We start from the raw sequence: 16,099 nt of genomic DNA, 5'->3' as shown, positions 1-16,099 counted from the left end.
GAACAGAGCTGTGAGGTCATGGCAGAGTGTCAGGGCTGGTGGCAGTGCCGGCCACGTGCAAGAGCACGTTGGGAGGGGGAGGACGTGGACAGGCCTGACAGGCAGAAGGAGGAAAGACGGGGGACACCTTGAGGTTTCAGGGAGGTGGAACGTGGCCTTGCTTCCTGAGGGCTTTCAGGCCCCCGTGGCCTGCCGTGCTCCTGCCTTGGGTTCCGCAGTATCGCCCCCGCCCCCTTCATTTCTTGAACTAGCTTAATGGGTTTCTTCTTCTTGTAACCAAAAGAGCCTTGGTTAAAAGACGTTCTACCGGCCTCTCTGGACTGTGAGTTTCTTGAGGTCAGGAACTCTGTCTTACTCTTCACGGTAGCACCAAAATGTAGCTCAGGGCACACAGGGTGCTCAAAATACATTTGTTGAAAGAGTCATGAATAAATGAATGAATGAATGTGCCTACTGGTAATTAATACAGGGCGCTGTTTGTCCAGCTGGAATCTTGCCCTACCAGGCCGTTCTAATACAAAACGCTCTTTCCCCTTTAATCATCACAGCTCCACCTCTTACGTCCTCCAGCGTCTTAAAGTCCAGACTTTGACAGGTCGCATTGTCCTGAAGCATTTTTTGCTTTAAAAATCCTGGGTCTGGCACATTGGCATCTGAGGACCTGACGGACACAAATAGGAGACACAAACAGGAGAAGACACTTTCACCTCAACCCCTTCAGCTCCAGAAGGAACCCAAGGTGACCCCCTAGACCTTTTCCTGAGGCAACATGGGGAGAAGCAAGCTGTCTTTAGAGAGATATAAGTATAGCTTTTATTTTTTTTTTTAAACCAACCCAACATTTCCACTGGCAACTGTCAACATAGCTTATGACATGAACACTGTTTCTTTTTCAGCTATTTTTTCTTAAAAAATGTGTTTAAAATTAAACAGGTGTTTTTTAATTTCTTCTTTTCCCTTAAAAAATGTATTTATGTCAATGCAGAAAGCCTAAAGGTCTGTGGGCAGTCTTTTGGTGATTTCATATGTGTGGTTATTTGTGTGTGTGTGTGTGCGCGCACGTGTGTAAGTGTGTGCGTGTGTGTTTGTGTTTTAAAGCCAGGTTCTTTCAAAATTTGTTGGGAAAAGGTCTGTAGGGCACGCCAATCTCTCTATAAACCCAGGCTCCGCGGGGTTACGGCAGCTTAGATTCCTCCTACTGGGGCAAGAAATAGCCCACAGCCTGGAAAAAGAGCTTCAAGAGGTTTAAAAACAAGCAGGAATGTGGGAGAGATGAGGAATTCCAGTTCCTGTCTTGTGAAAATACTTTCAAATGTGACCAGAGAGTCCAGGAGAGGTGGAAGGAGGCCCTCATTTCCTTATAAAACTCTAAGTTTTTGCATTAAATCAAGAGACACAGTCAGAGCTCTTAGTCTGGTGCATTAGGAAGTGAGGGTGTGGTAAAGCTGACATTTCTCAGAAGCACTGACATTTTACATATAATCTTTTCCCTTAAAGATCTCACTAGGTGGACATCGCATCTCTCCTGCCTCAGATATGAAGCCAAAGATGTTCTAGAAGGCATACAGCCCTTCTGTTCCCCTAGCTGCCCTATGTCATCATATCCCATTCCTATTTTTGTCCCCTATCTCCCGTTAGGTGGGTCTTCCTGCAGAAGGGTAAACATATAGACGTTGACACAACGAGACAGAATTTGAAAGGCTCGGGCAGGGAAGAGAAAAATGGCTTCTTGTTTTAAACTGGATTTCGACAGAAGCTTGATAGAAAGCTGTGCTCCAGCCATAGCCCCAGTTCTTTAGCGCGCTGCCTGGGTGTGCAAACGTACTGCCACCCAAATGCCACCAGTCCGTTCAAGAATGAAGAGGATAAAAGGAAAGGGGGAAAAGGACCTCGATGGAGCAAGAGACGGCTGTTACCCAGTGCAAGTGGGAGAGGGTGTGTCTGAAAGTTCACGCTTCTACCCATCGGCTCAGACCCTGAGTTCCTTCACAGCACCGTTGTCACTAACCTCAGAGAGAAAAGACAAGATGAACAAACAAATGATGAGCAAAGCCTGATGGGAAAATGAAAGCCACCACGATAATGATGGCAATGAAAAGAGAACCCACGCCAGCCACGTGGATAGGACTCGCTCTCGAGCCTCGCCAGTGGAGTCAGAGAATGGGGATGTATCACATTGGACAGACAGGAGAAGCCCTGCCCCCGAGGAAAGCAGAAGCAAAGGAATAATCAGAAGAAGGTGGTATGGAAGGTGGCGAAAGGGTCTGACTATGTGATGGGTCAGGGACATCGCGGGAAGATGGGCTGGAGTTGGATTTGTCACCATTGTTGGTTTGTATTGAATTAAATACTTTGTGAAATGGGTATCTCCTCCGTCCTGCTGGATTGCTTAAGACTCTGCCCTTTCAGTTCACCGCCAGGGCCTAGGCGGGGGAAGTTCCCGGGGCTCGGGTCCTGACGCGGCCTCTCCAGGGCTGCTGCGGCTCAGAACCCCTTGATGTAGCAGTAGGCCTCCAGCGTGGCGAAGAGTATGTAGAGAAGCCACAGGCTCACAAACAGCGAAGTCGTGGCCAGCTTGCAGCCACGAGGGCCGCCCAGCTCCCCGCCCAGGTGGGGCCGCCGGCGGTACAGGAGCACGCTGACGCACACAAACGCGAAGATGGTGAAGAGGGTGACAGAGAAGGCCAGCGTGCCCGCGGACACGTGGAACTCCTGTCCCTGCAGGGCCCAGTAGATGGCGGCCACGGACCAGGCCAGGCCGATGCCCAGGAAGACGTTGACGGCGTTGCTGCCCGTGACATTGCCAATGGAGGCATCTGCGTACACGTCCTGGACAGCGGCTGCTTTGCTGGCAAACGTATCTGAAAAGAGGCAGACAGACAAGAGCTGGTGGGAGGCTGGGGCGCGGAGGGCCTACCTTTGAGGGTGTCCAGTAAGGCAGCTGGGGCCATCAGGCTGAGCCTGGGAATGACAGGTGGGGGGTTGGGGGCTACCCCCAGCTCTGCCATTAATAAGCTGTGAGGCCTTGGATGGGTCACCTTACTTCTCTGGGCTACCCGTTCCTCATCTGCCTGCGTCTGAAAGATTCCCAAGGTTTTTTTTTTTCTGGTCCTGGTATTTACTGAATGGGTTTATGGTTCTCCTTTGACTACTTTTGCAGTAAGGGGAGTTTGCTTTCCCATAATATCTCCCCAGGGAACCTTGACATCCAGGGAAGCTTCTTACAGTTAAGTGCCTGATTGCACCTGTCACACGGGGCATCTACTTACGTAACAGACTGTGATTGAGCCCATGGGCTTAGCATTGCGCTTGGTGCTGGATTTATGGGGACAGAGGACATGCTGGGGAACCATGATGGGGAGATACAAGGGCAGCTGTGGACTCAAGGAAGACAGGGCTCTGCCTTCGCAGTTAATATACAGAGCACAGGGCCTTGCAGGCTGTTTGACATCCCTTTAGATGTCAGCATGAACTGTAAGCACTGGAAGGACTGCCAGCCACCCTTTTATCTGACAAGTTAGGAAAAATAAGGTTCAAGGAATCTACTCAAGGTAAGTTATCAGGAGATTTGACCTGAAAACCCTCATGTTAAGAGCCCTTTCCATAGCGTCACCCTACAACCAAGGAGCCTCAGCCAAAGCCACACGTCAGCTGAGTGGACCACAGGATAACCTTCAAGCCCCTCATGCTGCCAGCTGTTCTCTGGACGCATTGCAAGGACTTGGATGTGCCCCAAACGCTCCCTTGCCCGGCTTCTCCTGGCTTGCCTCCTTGTTGCCAATTTTCTCCCAGAGAAAACCTCTTGCCTTTTCTCGCCTATGACCTTGCTTTAAAAATTTTTTTTAACCTCTGATTCTCTGCAATTTCTTCCCACATCTGTTCCTTTTACCCACATCTGCTCCATCCCCTCTGACAGCTCCAGTCCCCCGAGGCCCTGGAGCACAGAGATAAATCCCATCCCCTCTGATTGACAGCTCCAGTCCCCCGAGGCCCTGGAGCACAGAGATAAATCGCACGTGGAGATTTATAAACTCCACATGGAGAGGGAAGCACGTCTGTCTTGTTTCCCATTGTTGTCCCAGCAACCGGCACAAGACTGTATCAGGCTCAGTAAACATTTGTCTAATGAATAAATAAAGGCATGCTTGTTCCTCTTCATCTTTAGGTGTTTATAAGAAAAAAAAAGAATATGTAATTCATCAGATGAAAGGACAAGAGCTTGCGAAGCTCCTTCACCTGTCCTGCTGGGAGACACTTTGTACTCACAGGCGTCCTAAGCAGAGGAGGCTGCTGGGCATTTCTCCAGCACATCTTCAAGCAGGCTAACCTGCAGCCAGAGGGGAGTGGCCTATTCATCTGACGTGGAGGTTAAGAAACTGGCCACTTAACTTAAGCAGGTAACTTAACCTCTGGGGCCCCACTTGACAGATGAGGATAATAACACTCTTATTGAATAAGGTTTGGGTGAGCATTACAGGGCTAAAACAGGTGAGCTGCTTAGCACACACACTTCCTGGCACATCAAAAGTGCTCAAGAAATGTTAGCTATCATTCTTAATAGTGGCAGTGACCCCTTTGACCGACTTCTGCGCACCTAAGGGGCAGAGGCTCTGTTAAGCTCAGATCTGAGATGGTAAGGAAGATAACGAGGCAAAGTGTGTAGGGGTCACTTGAACCAGGTAATATCCTCTTCGCAAATGCAAGCACCCCTCACTCTCACCTGGCACAGAGGTGCCGAACGCCACAAAGACAACAGCCGTGACCGAGTCCTTGAGGCCAATGGTGCAGCCGAAGTGGGAGGCCAGGTCCCCGATGATGGCTGTGAGCATGCCGATGATGAGAATGGAGACAACAAAGCAGGCCCAGCCGTGGCAGTACTCTGTGGGGGGCACGCAGGCAAAAAGCACCTTCCAGAAGACCGTTAGGAAGTGCATGACGTAGTCAAAGCAGGAGGGCAGCCTCTCCTCACCTGACTCATCCTCGTCTTCGTCCCCTGCTGCAGGCGAGACAAACAGGCCCGGGAAAGGACAGTGGGGTCAGATCCCCATTCATGAGAAAGTCCAGTCCAACCCCCATCGTAAGCATCACTGGCTGCACGGAGACTCCAGCTCTCTCCCGGGCAGCTGGCGCGGGCACCAGAAATCGGGCGGGAAATTGAAAACGAGTTGGGGTGCCCCCCTGGTCAGTTTGAATGCAGGGCACCCAGGGAGAGTGGGTGAGAGAGGACAGGGGAGTAGGAAAGGGAAGAGAAAGAGATGAAGAGAAAGGATGAGAGAACCTGAGAGGGACAGGGCAGTGGGGGAGAGAGGGAGGAGGATGGAGCAGGCACGGGGTTGCCTAGGTGAAGGAGAGTGAAATCAGCTGGGTTTCCACTCTTCACTGGACACCCGTGGGGCTCCTCTAATCTTCCTGACGTGACTGCTGCAATAACCTCGTGGTTCTGGTCATTTTCCATCCCCAGCAGGACAGCTTTCATTCCAGATCATGTGGGCATCCCGGGGAGACAGTGCCATCCTCCAAATATCCCGTGGGATGGAGCAGGGATGGGCCTGGTTTGTCCTTGCCAGGAAATGTGGGCAGAGTTGCCCATTCAGCAGTCCAGGAGGAGAGGACGTGCTGGCGCCCCGTCAAAGGCAACCTCTGTCATGTTTTGACATAACCGGTGGCAGCAGGAGTCAGGACACTTGGGTTCCAACTGCAGCTGCGCTCTGAAGAGAATCTGGAACCTGGGGTCAATCATCTTTGGTTTCTGAATCTCGGCTCCCTCATTTGAAAAAGGAGGGCGTTAGATTATGTGCCTGATATTCCGCTTATTGCCTCTATAGGGGCAAAGAAAGGTCCTCAGAGGTGGGATTGGGAGTATCTGAAGCAGGTGATAGGAAAAGAGGGGCAGCAAACGCAGCAGCAGTGGCCCTCTCTTCCTGGCTGTACTTTGGCTCTGGTGCTGGGACCTCAGGGATGTGACCCCGTGGGTTGATATGACAACAAAGCTTCATGAAAAGAGACAAGGCCAGGAGTGCGGGGCAGTCCAGGAGGCCTCCGTGGTGCTAAGAGGCAATGCTGTGAGTGCTGGCAAGACCCCTCCCACCCCCATGCCAACCCGCATGCAGGCCTCTGGGATGCTAGCCTGTGCTGTGGGTCCCCACTGAGGAAACCTGTCACTCACTGCCGAGGAGAGGTCTGAAATCATCCAGGGCAGGGGTTTGTCAGTCAATGCAAGGTTTTTACAAACCCCAGACCCCCACATCTCTAAATCAGAAAAGGAAGACCAAATTAATAAGAGGACGGAATGATGAAAAAGAGAATTTCTTAAGTTCCTGTTCAGTACCAGACTGTGCCACTTTCTACTCTCTTTGCTGAGAAAGGTGGCAATAGTTCCCTTTTTGGTTGAGGAAGTCAAAGTACGGAGAGGATAGCTTGTCCCAGTTCACACAGTAGAACCAGGGTTTGAAACCAGAGATAGCCATGCTCTTCTAGTTACCCCATAGTTCTCTTCCAAAGTGACTCAGTGAAAAGGCAAACATCTAGGGTTAGAGCTGGGAAGACTGGCCACAGGGCCCTCCCAGAGACTGGTGAGTTGTTGACATGGATGTGTTCTTGCTTCCCTGGAGCTGCCTGTGCCCATCTTGTGACCCTCTTACCTGCACTGACAGTGATGGCCTCCATGAACTGGTCCCTCCAGGAATGGGTCCCCACAACCAAGGCCAGGTTTGTCTTCCTGATCAGCTTGTCCACGGTAGTCTGTCAGGAAGATTAAAACTTGGAACCATGAGGTTAGAATGCTCAGAACCATTGTAGAGTCTGGTACTTCATGGGAATGAAAGCTACCCTGTACTCCAGGGGGCTCCACGTGAGTTCTGAAAGTTATGCATGGAATGGCCTTAGGGGGTATCTTCTGGCATAGTCCTTTTCTTCAGTTGTGACTGCTGACATTGGACATTTAGAGCAATACAACAGAGAATAACACTAATGATGTCGGTAAACCTAGCCTGGAGTAGTGAATTTTAGTATATTTGTTTTAAAAATACAATTAAATAGTGATGATACATTTAGGAGCTTTATAGCTCATTTATTCCATAGGCTATGTTATGTTTCCTCACAATATTCCTAAGATACACATGGCCAGCACTGTTTGCTCCACTTTACAAATGGGAATACTGAGGCTGGGATAAGTGAGTTGTTCAGTTTCAACTTCACGTTTTCAGTGGTGACATTGGAACAAGACTCCAGGTCTTCTACCTCCCACCTCATTACTTTATTATTCAATTACATCTCACGTATGGCCTGACCTTGAATTCATAGGACTCTTCAATGATGACCTCTAGTTTGGGGTGTTCACCCAATATTGGCTTTCCCATTTCTGCTATCCTCTTGGCTTCCTCTTCCTCCACAGTCAGCTTCCTGTCTGTCACCTCTGCAACAAAGCAAAATCAGACTAGCTTTAGCTCATTGGCCATTCCCTGGAAGTCTAAAGCTCAGGGTATTAGGCATGGGCAGTGGGCATACAGCAAATAGCTCTTGAGGATGAGGACTTTGTGTACTTTTTAGTGCCTTTTTCTATAACGTGCTAAACACTTTATGATCATCAGACCATGAGAGTGTTCCTTGCAGGCCTGGGCTAAACGTTCCTCTTTTGATTTGATACCTGGGTGGGCAATCTGACCCAAGGATCTTCTGAGAAATAACACCAAGTGAAGTCCCAAGGCGTTTGGTGAGATATCGAAGAGCTGGGAACCAAAGCCAAATCTCTTGACCTTTAACAATTTTGAACTGTTGGGCATGACTGGTCAACTACTTCATATAAGAGTTCTTGGGGGTCAGAAGCACATTTTCACCCAAAGGGAATGTCCACTGGTTCCCATTAACATCTGTCTCCAACACTCTTGGGAGTGTTCTCCTCTATAAAGGAGGAAGAAGGGATATTTCCAGGAATATCTACATTTCATACTAGTGACTATTATCCTCACCATGAGAAACTTGGAAGATTTCCCCCCAAACTTCATGATTTCCAAATGAAAGATCCCCAGGATTTCTAAGGAACCAGGCACATTTCTTCTGAAACACAAATACTTGTTCAAAAACAAAACAAAAGGAAGCTCTTCCTCTATTTCATTTTGAGGCATCCCCTGTCACCCCTCAGCATCTTAACTCAATCACCGGTGGTCCCTTCTCATGCTGAACAGTTAGACATTTTTTGCACTTCAGCTGGTGAGTCCATTTTAAGACCACTTCACCATGAAGACACGTTTTCTAGATTAAAGTGGAATAGAGATTGTATTTTTATTCCCCTTTGATTAGAAAATTGCTCTTGGCGTCCTGTTTCTTTCAGAGCTCGTTTAAACATCTTTCCAGCCGAGTCCACATTCTTACATGCAATTAATTCTTTTATTTGGCTCTTTGATTGCTTTCATTCCACACAGTGAATCTCCTGGGGGGAATTCTCTAGTCCTTGAAGAATCTCAAGGACAAAATGGGTCAGAGGCCAAGAAGGTCTTCTCTTCTTTTTATCTTGGGAATTTGTGAAGCTTGGGGAGGGGTGAGACTTGAGCTCTCGAGGTTGCAAGGAAAAGAATTCACTGGAAAGATGATAAGCCAAGCAGAGAGTCTGTTTTCTATATGAATTTCTGAGTTGTCTTGAATGAAACTGGTAAGAGAGTATGCGGAGGATTCCTGAGCTGGCTGTTCTACTCAGCGCTTCTGGCACCGAACACAGAAGGCAATCCCAAAACGCTGGGGAGCTGTCCGTGGTGCTGTCCTCCCTTTCGTGTTGGTGACCACTTTAGGAAACAATTATTTCTCAACGATCAATGTCCTCCTGTACATTTCTATGCAGACACCCCCTAGCAGCCCGACTTCATTTAGTCCATATGAGCCTCTTATTAGTTAATTCTGAATATAAGTCTGGCTATGAAGTCAGTGATCCTAGAAGCCAGACTGCAAGCCACTCTGAATAAAAGTCTTTGGAAAAAGATGTATACGTAGATTCTTTAAAAGCATGGGTACGCTTTTCCTCTACTTGTAGCTTTTGGCACCATATCGCAATGCCTATCCTAGTAGTGACAGTATTATTCCACTCCTCCCTCCCCGACTCTCCCTTGTCATATTTTACATGTGCCACAAGAACTTTATACCGATGTAATGAGCTCTCCAGTGACTTATAAATGTACCTGTCTAACCCCTTGTCTAGCTATCAATCTAGCACTATATCCATCTGGCAGGATATTGATCTAGCCACTGACCTGTCTACCCCTGTGGTGACAGTCAGTTTTTCCTTCTAGCTCTCTGCAGAAATCTCTTTGACAAATAACCAATCCTCTATCTTTTGATCTCCCACAGCCCCACAGTACCCCACAGAGGTACTCTCTCGCTCTCTGTCTATATATATATATATATATATATCTGTTAATTGATTGATTCACATGCCTTTAAATCAACTCTGATTTAGTATCTGGATTTGGTATCAATTCCTGCCTTTTTCTACTTCTGTAATTATCATTCCTTTACATTCAAATAGTTAATTTCTTGAGAGAGTCATAAGTCTCAAACCTAAAAGACCATAATTATTCTGATCACTTGTTTATGTAACTCCTCTGAATTTCAAGTGTAGAGAATAAATGACAGGTGATATCTTGATATTCAGACTGACTAAACAAACTCTTGGGTCTAGGAGAAGGAGGAGGAAGGGGAAAAAGAGAGAATGAGACTATTAATAGGATGGAAGATTAAACAGATATTGGAAGAGGAAAGAGCTTGCCAGGTAAGACTGGAATAGATTGCCATGAATGTTCTACAGACATCCTCAGAAGGAAATGGGGCGATGCAGCCAGTGCTCTAACTCCCAGGTCCCTGAGCTTGGTGATGTATTTCAGATTGAACATATTTTCTCTCCGTCTTTCATCACCAGGCATTGTGAATCATGTTTGCTTGGCCACCTGGGAAAATCCAAACAAGGAGTTGAGATTTCCAGTGAATTTAAAGTCTAACCAAGGGCTCCTAAACTGCAGGTGTACAGATTGAAAGATCTAGGAAATGACACCTTCTTTTCCTGTTTTAGCTTCTACTGGTATCTGTGCCAATGTGTTAAAAGTATAATGAAGTTTAAATTAAATCACAACCTTTGGTATGTGCATATGTGTGTGGCTGGTGGAGGGGTAGAGGCAAGCATTGGAACAAAAAAGCCCAAATGTCTCCTCAGGCGAGAAGATGAGTGAAGTGGAGAACACCCAATGCTCTGACATTGAAACCCTGGGAGAAGAGTGGAATATATGGGGTTGGAGATAGTCATTATCCTATTGATATAAGAGGAAGCAAGAGGCCAGGTGAGCTGGAGTAATTTTTTCCATAAAGGGAAAATGTAGGGGTTTACCTACATATATCTTTTATTTTGGTTTGAGACTCCAAGGAGGTAAATGTCCTTACTATGTATACTGCCCCTTCCTCAAACTCAGTGTACAGCCAGCCTATGGTGACTGAGTACCAATGAATTCTGTAAGATGGTTTGCCTCTCAAATGACCTTAAAATTTTTATACATTCAAAGAACTAATGAAGTATAAAATGTTATCTTAACATATGTTGAGACATCTTTTATAGCTCACTCTGCCTGCACCAAGAGTTACAGTATTGCCGATATGCTGGAAATGCATTCCTAACTGCTCACAAAGTTGGACATTGTCTATGATTTGATTCCACTGATGCAAGCATACTCTCAAAGTAGATGTGTTTCCTACAACAGGCTCTAGACTCTGCGTGAGAATATCTCCAACATAAATTCCCCTGAATTTCTATACACAATCAGATCATTGCCCACCCCCACCCCGCCATAATATTCTAATTCTTCTTGTTGTTCATGGCACATGTGACTTCAAGGATGAATGACTAATGAACCAAAGTTCTAGAAATTTAGGTCTCTGCTGTGATGAAATGGAAGATCTTCAGGATCAATAAAATACCAGATTCCTTAAAAATTGCTTTTCATGTTCTCACAGCAGCTCCTGATTATTTCTCCCTGGACCCCTTAAGATCAAAGTATTTTCTTTCTCATCCCATCATGATCCTATTAGGAGAGTCAGCTCTGACTCTCATCTTCTCTTGCCCCACAGCATGAGATGACAGAGGAATTAAGGCTCAGGAGAAGTCTATGACCCACCATTTCTTTGGTAAGTTTTAATTCTCTTCCTGGTCTCAGAGAGGACCAGCTATGCCTTTACTCACATCCACTAAAATGGTGCTCAAGGAATGATCTACCTCCTCACAATTACTTCAGGTAGGGAAATATCTCCAAGTCCTTAGGAGAACTTGTTAGGTTAAGTTGGGCCCACAGTTCCTAGTAAATAAATCAAAGGACATTGGTCTTAAACTAAATAATGACACTGGCAAGAAGCAGAAAAAGGGGGGAAGACTCCCCTTACCTGGAGACAACAGGAGCGCTGTTTGCAAATGGGTACCAGACAGGGGAAGAAAGAAAAAGAAAGAGCATTAAGGTCCCATCTTAAAAGTGTCCCCAGGCTTTGTGGTTGCAGTAGCACGAGGAAAGCAGTGAGCTTAGTAGATGAGAACTTTGCAGGCACATGCAAAAGGCAGCAATTGGAGCATGCACAGCAGCAGCAACTGCAGCAAGGGGCGTGAACTACTGGAGAGACTGCTGAGCACCAGGGGCCTGCAGCTGCAAACTTTCCTCACACCTTCCCTGCAGCTCTGAGGGCCAGGGATAGAGGCATGAGGATGGGGGAACCAAGCGGGTGGAGAAGAGACAGAGTTGGTCATTTGTGGTCTTCTATGGGATCAGGTTATCACATCCATTCTGTAAAGGAGTGAGAAGCCAGTTATCTTGAAAACTGTATAGGTTGCAACCTGACCCAGCTCTGAGTACCCCTAAAAGAATGACCTTGTGAAAAGGTAAATCCTGCAAAATGTTTTCCTTGAATAGTGTGTTATTTTAGAGAGATAGCCTGGAGGTTGGAGGCCATGGACTCCTCCCATTCTGTATCACCTGTACCTACAAAGTCACTGCAAAGTCATTGTAATTAGTAGATGCTCATTAGAGATTTACTGTTGGTCACCTATTTTGGCAAATGTATTTTTCATAGATCCTGTGGAGCTGCATCTCTGGATGGTGTTTTGTTTCAGAAAGGACAGGCTAAGTCAGAGTCCAGATATTCTGGACCAGGGAGACTGTCATACTGAAAGCTATTGGTAGATGGAGATGACAAATACAAGGTCCCTGCATGGCCTGGGAACCATGGTTTGGTTAAAGATGTACCCAGCACAGGTCATCCCTAGCCCCTGAGTTTTCACTTATGCTAAACTCTCTTAGATTTCAAGATCCAAAAATTAAAACATTCTTGTAACATACCACATTTTCACCTTGATGGTGTCTTAGTGCGGCACCTCACTCCATGGTTCTTGTCAAATAAAAGCCTGAGAACATCCTGTTACATACTCCTGGTGCAGCTGGCGACTGAGGGAGATTGCTGAGGAAGGAGTGGGGCAGGGGGTGGGGGAAAGTGTCTGTAGATTGTTTTTTCTAAAAATCTCTAAGAATGCCACTCAGGTCTGTAATCCCATATTCACAGCCACTGAAAACACATATGGATCCAGAATCTTTATGGTACATAAGCAGGGAGAACAGCAGTTGACTTTTTCTGGTTTCTCCCATATGGAATTCCAAGGGGTAATGGATCAGTGGATCTCCTTACTACACTGAGATGATAGATAGATAGATAATAGATAGGTGATAGATAGATAGATAGATAGCAAGAGAACTTGTTCATTCTGCTCCTTCTATGAATCTGGACAGAAGAACCCCTCCTGCACCCCAGGTTCCAGTGGAAACTAGAGATCCAAACACATTAGTGTATCCAGGGAGGCCAAGGGGCAGCTCTTCCAGAAAGATCCCTGCTGCCCTGGTTTTTACTCAGACATCCCTCCCAACACCAGGATCATCTTTAGCACTGTGAGAGGGCTTTAAGTCAGCTGACCTGCACCATTTGCTGGTCATGTCTACACGAATCTGAGACTTTCCACTTAGCAGTTACGGATGGATCAGTGAGATCCAGGTAGACCAACTCTTAGTGACATGATATCTCCAGGGTGTTTTTCCTACTGTTGCTGATGAGAGAAGCTGGAGCTGAACTTTCCCCTGCATTGATCCCCAGGGTCGGGTGAGAGTCATTTATCCCTGCTCAGACATCCCAGGGACAAGCAGGAAGCAGCATAGCTCTGAGTATTTGGAAGCATTTGGGCAGCTCGTTAGGGTGAGCCCATGGATGTGGTAAGAGGGGGAGCAAACAGGCCTCATTCCTGGCGGAGAGAGCTTTCCTTTCCCACCTGAGGCTTCCAAGGTCCAGACCCAGGCCTCACATCCTTGACCATGCTGCTCAGAGTTGCTCTCAGCTGTCCACTGCTAGAACCCAGGGCTCCCTCTATTGCAAGGCAACTGTGTTTCCTATTCATCCTCCCTTATTCCCTCCCCCAACTTGTCCAGAGCATTTAATCTCACCTCTGAAGTCTGTTTTGTTTGCCAAGAATAGAATCTCCTATTTCAAATATAGTCCTTTACCTTTTTTTGTAATGCAATTGTCATTTTGACCATGCACACACTATACTATGTTGTACTGAATGCCTAAGACTCTCCCATGTAGCAGTGATAATGAAAAGCAATTTCTGCTGTGTAGTTTCTCACTCTGAGAACAGCAGGACATTCTGGAAATCAGGATGGGGTTTCATTTGACTCTGAATCTAGACAATCAACTTTTATGACCTTTCAACTTGTGCTCTAATGCCAAAATATGAGGAGATCTGAAGAAACTGAAAATGAACCCTATAGACAATAGAAACTGACAGAAGACTGACACCTTTCCTATTGGCACCTTCCATCTTGGCATCTTGGTCACTGGGAAGATCTGGAGTCATAGCACACCAATAGCTCGATAAAATCCTTATTTTCTCACCTACTCCCTTCCCCAGGACTGGGCTCCACCAGGACTCTGCTGGCATCTCCTTGGACAGAAAATCCAATGCAGTAAAATGGGGTCCTCAAATGAGGAGTAGCCACAGGCATTCATGTTTGGCCAAGTCTCTTGAAGACCGCAGGTTTATCTTAGGTCACTCTCTGTCCAGCTGTTGAATGGGGTTTATTGGCGAGGCAGAAAAGAAGAGTCTCTTTACTGGTAGAATAAAGTCATGGATGGACTTCCAACCCATTCTTCTTGCCTGGAGAAGACTGCCTTCTTTTTAGCTACCCTGTGCGATCCTTTGTCCTGCTTTCATTTGCACATAAGTAGCTGGGACTGTGGAAATTGACGACACTAGTTTACAATGGCCTTAGGTGTCTGCTACGTCCATCCAATCATGAAGATGTGCATTAAATGCACAAGGGAGATGAGAATGAAGTAGGGCAGGTGTTGAGACAATTTCTGAAAATATTCTGGGTGGCAGGAACACAATCTGGGAAGCAAGGGAACTGGAGATTTTCTCTTTTCTTCCAGCACTCTTTGGCAATCAGACTCATGGCAACATCTTCTTAGGTGGCCAACAAGAGGATGAATAATGGAAGGCAGAGAGGGCTTCTGCCTCTCCAACAGCAGGTGTAAAACCAGTGTGGGCACAGAACTGGTCAGGTCTGGAGAGAGAGTCCCCAGAAGACAAGGGGAACTGAACAATCATTCGTGTCTGAGAAGAAGACCTGGGCATGAGCCTTTGGGAGCATAGTCGCCGAATCTCTTAGATTTGTCCTTGAGTGAGAGGCTTCATCCTGCTCTTTGCCACGTGACTATGAAGTAGCTGCAGAATCATCACCTTTTTTGACAAACAAGTAGGTCTCACCGTTCTATCCTTCATGAGGTTCCAGCAGCACATCTCTCCTGAAGGGGAGTGTGAATAACCTCCTCTTGATATTTCCCAAGAGGACTCTTACCCACATATATTCCTCCAACACTTTCAAAGTCGTAGCTTCTAATCATTTTCTTCAAGGGAAGAAATCTTTCCTTACTACTACCTTGGTTGCAATGTAATCGGTCCCTTAGGCAGGTATCCCAAGATGCAGGGCCTGAGGAAAGGAGGAGAGGAGGCCACGTCTCTGGTGTGGGATGAGGGTTATCTCAAGACCTGGGTGATACGCTCATTTGCAGATGTCAAGCCAAGGCAGACTTCTGTGAACCGTCCAACACCTGTTTCTCAGAGATCAACAACAAGCAAGCCCTTCTACTGGAGTCCCTTCCATTGGAAAACCTGTAAGACCATACTCTGGGCCTGCCCAATGTCAATCCTTTTCCAGGACCCTCCGGCTAAGGAGATTTCCATACCTGGAGTTAACTACTTTCCTTTTGCAGACTCAATTTTCTGCTTTCGGGACTGCATTATCCTAAAGTAGTCTGAATAAAGTACCCTACCTTGGGCTAGAACAGAGGTAGAGTGGGATGGGGTGGGATGTCAAGGGAAGGATGAACAGCTCAGGATTCCAGATTGCACGACTAGCTCAGAAGGCAGCTTTCTCTCAGAGAGCTCTCAGAAGTGTGGCCTCTGACAATTGGTATACCTTTCCATGTTTTGCTCTACCCAACTGTGAAATAGCCAGATAAAACACTTACCTCCATGAAGGACAAAGGGGCCCATGGGCCACTCTGCAAGTGAATAACCTGCCAAGCACTCAACGGAGGTTGGGAGATGCAGCAGAAGACTCAAAGCATCATGGCAAGACGGGCTCCAGCCCCCATCCCAGACCCTCCCCCATTCAATCCAGGCTAGAGAGTGAGGGGTGGAAGGGGAACAAGGCAGGGAAGGGGCAGAGGCATGCATCGCATTACATTCCTTTCTTTATCTTCTCCTCCCCACCCACCAAGGAGTTTGCACATTTACAGGTGACTCTGTGCGTATGGTGGGGGGCTGTGAGGATGGGGAGGGCAGGGGACATTGGTAATCAGGTAATTGGAGCACAAGGCAGAAGTAACTCATTAGGGTCATGAGGGGTTGAGGCTGCAGTGTGTCCAAAAGGTGAAAAAGGAGGACGTGGAAATAAGCTATGGCTAAGAAGGCAGAGATGATACCGAAACAGGGTAAGAGCGAGAATACAGGAGGGAAAAGAATAAAACAAGTCCATTG

The 16,099-nt window shown here is 47.0% G+C and overlaps 1 protein-coding gene across 1 annotated transcript; it reads right to left on the bottom strand.

Moving 5' to 3' along the window:
• Nucleotides 1-2,335: 2,335 nt before the first annotated feature.
• Nucleotides 2,336-15,613, bottom strand: LOC101320559 (sodium/calcium exchanger 3). The gene is made up of 5 exons (XM_073798981.1): nucleotides 15,589-15,613; nucleotides 7,290-7,414; nucleotides 6,642-6,741; nucleotides 4,721-4,996; nucleotides 2,336-2,861 (listed from the first exon to the last, which is right to left on the bottom strand). The coding sequence occupies exons 1-5, from the start codon at nucleotides 15,611-15,613 to the stop codon at nucleotides 2,485-2,487; spliced, it is 903 nt and encodes a 300-aa protein (XP_073655082.1). The 3' UTR covers nucleotides 2,336-2,484.
• Between the last annotated feature and the right edge of the window lie 486 nt (nucleotides 15,614-16,099).

This window comes from Tursiops truncatus, chromosome 2, assembly GCF_011762595.2.
Source record: "Tursiops truncatus isolate mTurTru1 chromosome 2, mTurTru1.mat.Y, whole genome shotgun sequence".
NCBI classification, from domain to species: Eukaryota; Metazoa; Chordata; class Mammalia; order Artiodactyla; family Delphinidae; genus Tursiops; species Tursiops truncatus.
The sequence above is the reverse complement of the archived record's forward strand: the minus strand, read 5'-3'. Positions and strand labels throughout refer to the sequence as shown.

Excerpts from the sequence above, each read along its gene's own strand:
- LOC101320559 (XM_073798981.1), bottom strand. The coding sequence starts at position 15,613 with ATGGGCCCCTTTGTCCTTCATGGAG. Across the intron at positions 7,415-15,588 it reads CCCCTTTGTCCTTCATGGAG|AGGTGACAGACAGGAAGCTG; the intron begins GTAAGTGTTTTA and ends GCTTTGTTGCAG. Across the intron at positions 4,997-6,641 it reads GGCCATCACTGTCAGTGCAG|CAGGGGACGAAGACGAGGAT; the intron begins GTAAGAGGGTCA and ends TCTCGCCTGCAG.